The sequence below is a fragment of the Poecilia reticulata genome, chromosome 15, assembly GCF_904066995.2.
Source record: "Poecilia reticulata chromosome 15, P_reticulata-male-v2, whole genome shotgun sequence".
Taxonomy (NCBI): Eukaryota; Metazoa; Chordata; class Actinopteri; order Cyprinodontiformes; family Poeciliidae; genus Poecilia; species Poecilia reticulata.
Window position 1 is genome coordinate 31,251,476 of NC_088844.1, and position 9,115 is coordinate 31,260,590.

The following is a 9,115-nucleotide window of genomic DNA, read 5'->3' on the forward strand; positions in this document are numbered from 1 at the left end:
AATAAACTGAAGCTGGCACGCGATCATTTAAAGGGCGCGCCGGGCGGGAGCTGCTGCGGCTAGCCGTTAGCTTAGCTCAACACGAACAGTAGAAACAGCGAAGAAAACTGATCATTACGGCTTAACCAGTGAGTGAATCACACAGATACAGCAGATATCAGTCTGTTACGAAGGTTTCAATCAAGTTAGACTCCTATAATTAAGTTCTATTAGCAGCGTAAAATAGTTTAATACTAGCAAGCGTTTAGACTACACGTACTTCCGGGAAAACTTTCAAAACAAATGTTCATTATATAATAAAACCCAGATGCTGTATAACAGGGGTGTCCAAAGTCGGTCCTGGAGGGCCGGGATCATGCACATTTTAGTTCTCTTCCTGGTTTAACAACCTTTTCAGCTTGTCGATGTTCCCCTGAGGCCTCTAACGAGCCTCATTTGATCCGTTAAACCAGGGAGAGACTAAAACATGCAGGATGCCGGGCCTCCTGGACGCACCTTGGGCCTCCTGGACGCACCTTGGGCCTCCTGGACCCACTCTGGGCCTCCTGGACCCACCTTGGGCCTCCTGGACCCACCGTGGGCCTCCTGGACCCACTTTGGACCTCCTGGACCCACCTTGGGCCTCCTGGACCCACCTTGGGCCTCCTGGACCCACCGTGGGCCTCCTGGACCCACTTTGGACACCCCTGCTGTATAATATTTCAGACTATGGTTCATTTCAACATTTAGCCTTTAAATTATGTTGTTTACAGTCTTTTCAGCTGTGGGACGTTTTGACAGGTTTTTGGCTTTTTGCCCAGGGCGACACTCCCTTCAGGATCCTCTTAATAAAAACAACACATTGCTGAAGGCAGATTCTCCGTGGAGAACATTTCCTGAATATTTCCCTGCAGCGCATTCCTCCAGGTAAAAACATCGCTGTTAAAACCTTCACCTGTGTGTCCAATATGTCATCTGATCAGGGCTTTAACAGGTCAATTCACCTGTAAAGTATGAACAAGCAGCAACCATAAAGTTGTGTTTACTTTTAAGGAAACATTAAAACTATTAGCTAAACGTTATTAATCTGCAAAGTAACTGATTAGAGAACACATAAAAAAAAGAAACAGACTCAAACTATGAGACAGATGGGCTGATTGAACCTTTAATCTGCTGTAAAAATACAGCAGATTCTTCTTCTTCTTCGCCTCCTTTGGCTGTTTTAGGAACCAGAACAAATGATTGGTCCAGCAGCAAACTAACTGTCAGAGTAAAAAGTTTAAACCTAAATTTAAATCCAGATTAGGAAATAAACTGCAGTGTGACGACCCAGTGGATGGATCTTCCACATTAGCTGAATGCTCTAGGTTGGTTCTGGTTCTGGTTCCGGGTCGGTTCTGATTCTAGAAGCTGTCTGACCCAGAGTTCTCTCCATTAGACCACTAAAATCTGACTGTTTATTATAATTCAGATCGAACTGTATATTATTTAGAATATTCCCTGAATGTGATTGGATTGATTTGTTATGTTCTGTATATCTGGGTATGAACTGGATCTTTATGCCCCTTTTCCACCGGTTCGGCTCGGCTCGGCCCGGCCCGGCTCGGCCCGGCCTGGCTCGGTGGAAAAGCGGGATTTGTCTCCTAAACAACCTTGAGGTGAACATTTTATGTGATTTATAAATAAATGTAGTTATTTTTATCCCGATGTTGAATTAATTCGCTTAATTTTTTTATCATCAATATTTGATGATATATCAGCAGCATTATCAGCTCACTCTGCCGCCTGCTGGTCAGACTGGGAACTGCAGCAGGCACAGTCCCAAAGGCCCGGTTCTACAAACCCATCAGAACAAGTGTTCCTCTGATGACCCTTGACCTCTTGACCAACCAGAATTAAATGACCAGCTGCTGGTTTTCTGTCCCTTCATAATAAAAGCATCCAGAAAAAACATGTTTGACCTTATGACCCAAATGGTTCGGGTCTGACTGGTTCTGGTTCTGTTTGTCTCCTCAGTGGACACGATGCATCAGCGGCCAAAGATCCACATCTTCCTCGGTGCTCCTCCTCCTCCTCCTCTTCCTCCTTCACCTAGGATGGAGGAAGAGGAGGAGGAGGAAGAGCATCCTACAGGATGGAGACACCTGGAGCTCACCTGGAGGGCGGGCCGTCTCCGACCCACTGCAGGTGAGGCGGGTTTAATCCCACTTAGGGATTCAAGAGTTCTTCCTGTGTTCTGTCTGTGGGACCCGATCCGACCCGTTCTGGTTCCGTTCCGAAGCTAAATGGACCAGCTGCCAGTTGCTGCTGGTTCTTTGGGTCGAACCCAAATGGATCCTGAATGATGATCCTGTCCTTTCAGATGTTCCTGGGAATGAGGATCAGAGAAAGGAGAATCCAACAGAACCGGAACCGGGTCGGGCCACAGGGTCTGCTAGAGGACGATCCGATGGAGATGGAGGACTTTCGTCTGAAGCCGGAGCTCTGAGGACAGAGGGAGACTCAGGTGGTTCTGGGGAGGATCTGTGTTCTGCTTCGGTCCAGGAGTACCTGGACCGCTGTTTCCCTATAGCTCAACAAGAACCAGAACCAGAGCAGCAGCCTCCGTCCACCAGAACCCAGTTCCTCAGCACCTGGACTCTCAGCCAGGCCCTGATCCTGAGAGGAAGACACGCCGTCCAATCAGCACTCACCAAAGACAAAGCCCCGCCCATCCCAGGCGAAGCTCCACCCATTCCAGACACAGCCCCGCCCAGCCCAGATGAAGCCCCGCCCACCACAGACAAAGCACCGCCCACCCCAGACAAAGCCCAGCCCACCACAGACGAAGCCCCGCCCAGCCCAGACGAAGCACCGCCCACCACAGACAAAGCTCCGCCCGTTCCCCTTGTCAGCCCCCTGTCTGGCTCCTCCAGCACCCCTGAGCTGTTCAGCCTGGCCGCCTCATCTCTTGGAGACTCCATGGAGCTGTTCAGCCACACCTGTCCGGCCTCCAGGGCGGAGCAAGGTGGGGTCATCATGGAGGTCACCGCAGACGGCGTCCTCTGCTCTCAGGAGTCTGACCCCAAGACGCCCCCCACATCGCCCCCTTGCAGCAAGAAACCACGACCCTCAGAGGAGTCGACGTCTGCAGCACCAGAGAGCTCCACCTCCACCACCCGTCTGGACAGGTGCGACCAGGTGGGACGCAGGTACTCTGTCCTGGTGGTGGTGGTCCACCCATGCCATCTGAAGGAGGTCCAGGTGAGTCCAGGTGTCCAACAGGAATGAAAACATGAAAAGTTCCTCAGCTGTGGTTAGCGCTGCAAACTAACAAGCTTTCTAATCGTGTTCTGGTCGTGTTCTGATCCGTGTCTGGCTGAAGGTGCGGTCGGGTCCATCAGCAGGAAGCCGCGTTCCTCTGGCCTCCATGGTGGTGACGGACCAATCAGGAGCTGAGATGAAGGTGGTGCTGTGGAGGAGAGCGGCCTTCTGGGTACTGACCGTGAGTCCTGGAGAGGTTCTGCTCATCACAGGTACACACACACACACTGGTACCGGACCCGAGAGGCCGGTTCTGGAGTCGGTTTGATCTCAGGTGTGTTTGTGCTGCAGGACTGCAGGTGAGGGAGGACAGGTGGAGAGCAGAGACTGTCCTCCAGTCCACCTTCTCCAGCAAACTGCTGAACCTGGGACACGCCTCCACCTCACCGCCAGGTACGTCAGCAGCCAATCAGCAGGCAGACAGCAGACAGTCAGCAGCCAATCAGCAGCCAGTCAGCAGGCAGACAGCAGACAGTCAGCAGCCAATCAGCAGACAGTCAGCAGACAGTCAGCAGCCAATCAGCAGACAGTCAGCAGCCAATCAGCAGCCAATCAGCAGCCAGTCAGCAGCCTCCTTTGCCCAGGTGTCTACCTCTCTGTCTCTCTCTCTCTCCAGTTAGCCAGCAGGTTAGCGCCTGCGCTCTCCGTTCTCTGTGCGGTTTCGTCAGGGAGCGGCGCCCCCTGCTGGTGTCCCTCCCCAGTCGGCCCCAGCAGGATCTGAACCGGCTCCCTTACGCCACCCTGAGGTCGCTGCGGGTCAACACGCTGGTTCACGCTCTGCTGCGAGTCACGCACTCTCACATCAGCTCAGGTGAGCCTGTCGCTGGCAGGGGGCGGGGCCAGCGGGCTGCATGTTAGCTAACGTACCTGATCCAGGTGAGGCTCACAGGTGAAACGTCCCGACTCCTAGCAGGGTGCTGCCGGATTTATTCCTGAACAAACATCAACATCATGAAGCAACATGGCCGCCAACTTCCTCTCAGGAACTTTGTCCAGTTACCAGGAAACTAAAATAATGTGTTCTGGTTTCAGCTCTTCAGTTATTTTCAGTATTTTATGATAATCTTGTATTTTTGATCCGACTTCCTGGTGGCAGATCATCAGAGCAGAAACTTAAAGAAGCATTAATATTATGGCATCAGGTTATTATTATTGTTATTAAGATACAACTGGATTATTGCTGTGTTATTATAGTGTTATAACATTACCATGTAGCTGCTGGTGTTTCTGTCAGAGTGGAGAGACGAGGCCGAGTCTCGGAACCGCTCGGCGGTCCAGATGAAGGCGGTTCTGACGGTGCAGCAGCCGGGCGGCCAGCAGGGGGCGCTGCTGCTGTGGGGGGCAGCCATGGACTGGCTGTCCCGCTTCAGCAGACACAAAGGTACGAGGGGTCAAAGGTCACAGAATGACTTAAGGCCCAGCTTTATGTAGAACCAGGTGAGCTGGGAGCACTGGGCTGATCCAGTCTGGGTCAGAACCCTGGACCGGATCAGGAGGTTCTGTTCATTTTTCTGCCCTCAGAAGCTGTGTGGGACTTCAGAGTTCTCCTGGTGAGGGCGGGTTTGACCTCCGACCTCACAGAGCTGCACTCCACCCCCTGGAGCTCGGTCCGGGTTCTGGACCCGACAGACCGCCAGGCGCTGGACTTCCTGCGAGCGTGGCGCCGTCCAGGGCCGAGCGGCACGGCTCTGGAGCTGGATGTAGACACGCTGTTGTCCCAGAAGTACAGCGGTGAGTCGGGCCCGGCCCGTCAGAACCGGAACCATGCCAGAACTGGGTCAGAACCCTGAACGGACTGAATACGAAGCCTCTCCGTTCTGCTGCAGGTGAGGTGGAGCTCAGAGTCCAGGTGCTCAGCTTCCAGTTCCAGGAGGCTCCGCCCTCCCAGAACCCAGCGCAGCCGGTTCTGGACGGCTCCACGCCGCGGGCCGGCCTCCTGGCGGCGCTGAGCGGTGACATCACCTACACCGGCTGTGGCCGCTGCGCCGCCGAGCTGGACACGGACCGCAACGGGATCTACACGCCGTGCTACGCCTGCCTGCCGCTCACCGCCCTGCGCCGCTTCTACAGGTACCGCCGACATCACTGCTGATGTCACCGCTTACGTCACCACCTGATGACATCATCTCTGTGTTTCAGGCCAGGTGTGCTGACGGTGAGTGGGCGCGGCTCCCCCCACCTCACGGTCCGGGTTCCTCCGGTTCCTCTGCAGAAGATCCTCCAAGCTCCTCCGGACCGACTCCAGCGCAGCGCAGGTGAGACGCTCAGGTCTCAGGTGAGGTTCTGACCCGGTTCTGACCCGGTTCTGACCCGGTTCTGACCCGGCCCTTTCCTCTCCTCCAGCTCCAGGTTCTCAGGTGCGACACGTCCAGGTGGCGGCGGAGAAGCTGCAGGCGCTGCTGGCTCTTCCCAGGAAGTGGGTGGTCATCACGGTGCGGAGCCACTTCCTGTGCGACCAGAACAGCGTCCCCCTCAGTCAGGACTTCACTCTGCTGGACCTTCAGGTTCCGACCCAGTGAAGAACCCACCTGGTGGGCGGAGCTTACAGGCTCCTCCAGGTGTGTGCAGGTTTATTATTACTATTTCTGTATTAAATTATTTTAACTGACCTGAGTTCAGATCTTATGACTGTTTAGTATTTGTTGAGTTAAAGAAGCTAAATTGAAATAAAGATCAGGATAAAATTCATTAAAACATTTTTATTCCTTTAATAATTTCCATTTTGGAAGAAAAAACAGCAGAAAACCATTAAGATGATGATGATGGTGATGATGATGATGATGATGATGGTGATGATGATGGTGATGATGGTGATGATGATGATGATGATGATGATGATGATGATGATGATGATGATGATGAAGGCTCAGGTCGTAGACGTTTCTTCTGCCACCTCCACCAGATCATCCAGCAGGTCTGAAAAATAAATCAGTCATTTCCACAAGCAGGAATAAAAACTAATAAAGAATATTTACTGTCCACTGAAACAGTTTGTAGACACAAAATGGATCCAATTTAATAAAATAAATATTTAAGAATTTTTTTATTTTCAAAGATCCACCATTTTATTTCTGGGAGTTTCAGCCAATCAGTGTGAAGGAAGATGAAAGCTGCTCCTGATTGGCTGCTTTGTGGTCACCAGCCAACAGAATGTTGAGCAGCTGGAAAGTGTTTTCTCTCAGAAAAATCCAAAATTTCCACATGTTGTTTATGGTTTGTTTCTACAGAAAACAAGTAATTTGGTTTTAGTTCAGAAGAGCCAGTGCAGAAGGTCCGGGAGCCACTTTTGGCTCCAGAGCCGCAGGTTGAGAACCCCTGAAGTAGAACTAGATTAAACAGATGCTGAGTAGATGATGTGTTGAGTCTGTGGCGCCCCCTGCTGGTCAAACAGGCTCTGGTTTCTGCTTCAACGTTTCCCTCCAAGATGAATCACAAATAAACTTTTATTCTTATAATTAAACAGTTTAGTCCAGATTAGCCAAACTGCAGGTTTGTAATCTAATTAGATTAACAGATTAACACATGTGGAAAATGTTTAAATAAAAAAAAATCAAAAACAATTTGAAATATGTCAACAAATTAAAGATTTTCTACACCTCTAGTTCATCACCTTTTAAATCTATTAGTTGCTGATCAACCTGTGCAGTGATTTAACTGCTGGTACCAGGTTCTGATGGGTCCAGACCCAGAGCTCGTCCTGGTTCTGCTGTTTGGTGATCTGGTGGTTTAAAATCAGCCTCAGCTCCAGACTCTGTTTCAAGTTCCCAGAGGAACCGTGGGAACTTAAACCACCCAGAGTTTAAAGTTCCCTGGTTTACCTCAGGTTGGCTGCTGGAGCAAACTGAGGGCAAAGACCTTCAGAGGATCTCCAGTTTGATGGACTGGTCTGTCCCCTGGAGACAACCTGAGAGTGCTGGACACCTGAAGACATGCAGGACGTCTGCGTGGGTCTGGATCCTCAGCACCAGAACCGACTGACGTGTTGGGAGACGGACTGGGAGAGAATCATGGATCTGAGCTTCCTGTTCCTCATACGTACCTCTGTCAGACACGGCTACAGTCTGGCCTGGGCTTCCTCCGGCCTCTTCACCTCCTCCCATGGCTCCGCCCCCCTCCATGGCTCCGCCCCCCTCCATGGCTCCGCCCCCCTCAGAAAAAAGGCCCTGGAAGCCGCTCGTCTTCTTCAACCCCTCGTCTTTATGATCATCTTTGTGAAAGACCTTTGAGAAAAATCCTTTATCTCCATCCTTCTTCTTCTCCTCCTTGCCTTTGTTTCCTTTGTTGGACATGAATCCTCCCTTCTTCTTGTCCTCTTTGTCCTTGATGCCCAGCGCGCCCTTCACCGCATCCTCCACTATGTCTCCTGCAACACAAACATCCAGTTTTACCACCAGAGGTTCTTCTCCTGGTCTGCAGACATAATGAATCCACTGCTTCGAGGCTCCGGATCGGATCGCTCTGTGCCAGCCACATGGAGAGAGTGACTATCGGAGCTGCTGTGTGGACGATGCAGAACAGCCACATGCTGCTCAGAACAAGCAGCTTAAGATCAATAAAGTGTTTCTGACCTTGAAACAACCTGGAGAGGAAACGTCTGCATGTGAACAACTGACCTGAAGAAGGAGAAGCACCGCCTGAAGCACCACCTAAAGCACCGCCTGAAGCACCGCCTGAAGCACTGCCTGAAGCACCACCTGAAGCACTACCTGAAGCACCACCTGAAGCACTACCTGAAGCACCACCTGAAGCACCGCCTGAAGCACACCTGAAGCACCACCTGAAGCACTACCTGAAGCACCACCTGAAGCACCGCCTGAAGCACCACCTGAAGCACCGCCTGAAGCACTACCTGAAGCACCGCCTGAAGCACTACCTGAAGCACCACCTGAAGCACCGCCTGAAGCACTACCTGAAGCACCACCTGAAGCACCGCCTGAAGCACCGCCTGAAGCACCACCTGAAGCACCACCGGAAGCACCGCCTGAAGCACCGCCTGAAGCACCACCTGAAGCACCGCCTGAAGCACCACCTGAAGCACCACCTGAAGCACCACCTGAAGCACCGCCTGAAGCACCGCCTGAAGCACCGCCTGAAGCACCACCTGAAGCACCGCCTGAAGCACCGCCTGAAGCACCGCCTGAAGCACCACCTGAAGCACCACCTGAAGCACCACCTGAAGCACCGCCTGAAGCTGAAGCACCACCTGAAGCACCGCCTGAAGCTGAAGCACCGCCTGAAGCACCGCCTGAAGCACCACCTGAAGCACCACCTGAAGCACCGCCTGAAGCTGAAGCACCACCTGAAGCACCACCTGAAGCACCGCCTGAAGCACCACCTGAAGCACCGCCTGAAGCTGAAGCACCACCTGAAGCACCGCCTGAAGCTGAAGCACCGCCTGAAGCACCACCTGAAGCACCGCCTGAAGCACCGCCTGAAGCACCGCCTGACCGAACCGTGTTTCAGATTTTCTGCAGGAGTTCATTGAAATAAATCTGTTTCCACATGTTTCTATGGAGATTCAGCTTTTTAAAAGAAATGAAAAGCTCAGAGATCTTCACTTCTGGTTCCTCCTCATCAGAACTTTAACACCTGAGGAAGCAGCACCAGGCGTTTCTGCGTAGAAACATGGCGTCCAGATCAGCATCAGAAATCCTGTTAATCTCGTCTTCAGGTGTTAATTCTGGGAGTTCGGCGACCGGCTGATCTGTCCACCTGAGCAAAACTAAACCAGCCGCTGAACTGAGTCGGCAGGTTGGACTTTATAAAGATCAGTGATCGGCCAGAAACCTGCAATCGGTGCAGCTCAGAACCAGAACCCAGTACTGATAAACAG

General features: G+C 52.0%; 2 protein-coding genes across 6 annotated transcripts in view; one reads left to right on the plus strand and one right to left on the minus strand.

Moving 5' to 3' along the window:
- The first annotated feature begins 1 nt into the window (after nucleotide 1).
- shld2 (shieldin complex subunit 2) lies at nucleotides 2-7,415 on the plus strand. Of its 5 annotated transcripts, none has more exons than XM_081616519.1 (13): nucleotides 2-128; nucleotides 801-906; nucleotides 1,996-2,166; nucleotides 2,342-3,222; nucleotides 3,344-3,494; nucleotides 3,574-3,675; nucleotides 3,899-4,093; nucleotides 4,517-4,663; nucleotides 4,804-5,013; nucleotides 5,109-5,352; nucleotides 5,422-5,537; nucleotides 5,626-5,840; nucleotides 7,106-7,415. In XM_081616519.1, exons 3-12 carry the CDS (start codon nucleotides 2,004-2,006, stop codon nucleotides 5,799-5,801), a joined length of 2,385 nt encoding a protein of 794 aa, XP_081472645.1. In that variant the 5' UTR covers nucleotides 2-128; nucleotides 801-906; nucleotides 1,996-2,003; the 3' UTR covers nucleotides 5,802-5,840; nucleotides 7,106-7,415. The 5 variants fall into 5 exon arrangements, with proteins under 5 accessions (XP_081472645.1, XP_081472644.1, XP_081472646.1 ...); XM_081616518.1 differs by lacking the exon at nucleotides 7,106-7,415 and adding an exon at nucleotides 6,012-6,252; XM_081616520.1 differs by lacking the exon at nucleotides 7,106-7,415 and having other exon boundaries at nucleotides 28-128; nucleotides 781-906.
- Nucleotides 5,967-9,115, minus strand: part of LOC145555137 (uncharacterized) — a 4,046-nt gene continuing 897 nt past the window's right edge. The window contains exons 2-3 of the mRNA XM_081616527.1: nucleotides 7,322-7,645; nucleotides 5,967-6,198 (exon numbers count right to left, since the gene is read on the minus strand). Of these exons, the coding sequence (XP_081472653.1) occupies nucleotides 6,149-6,198; nucleotides 7,322-7,645 (374 nt within the window). The 3' untranslated portion in view covers nucleotides 5,967-6,148. The remainder of the gene's footprint in view (nucleotides 6,199-7,321; nucleotides 7,646-9,115) is intronic.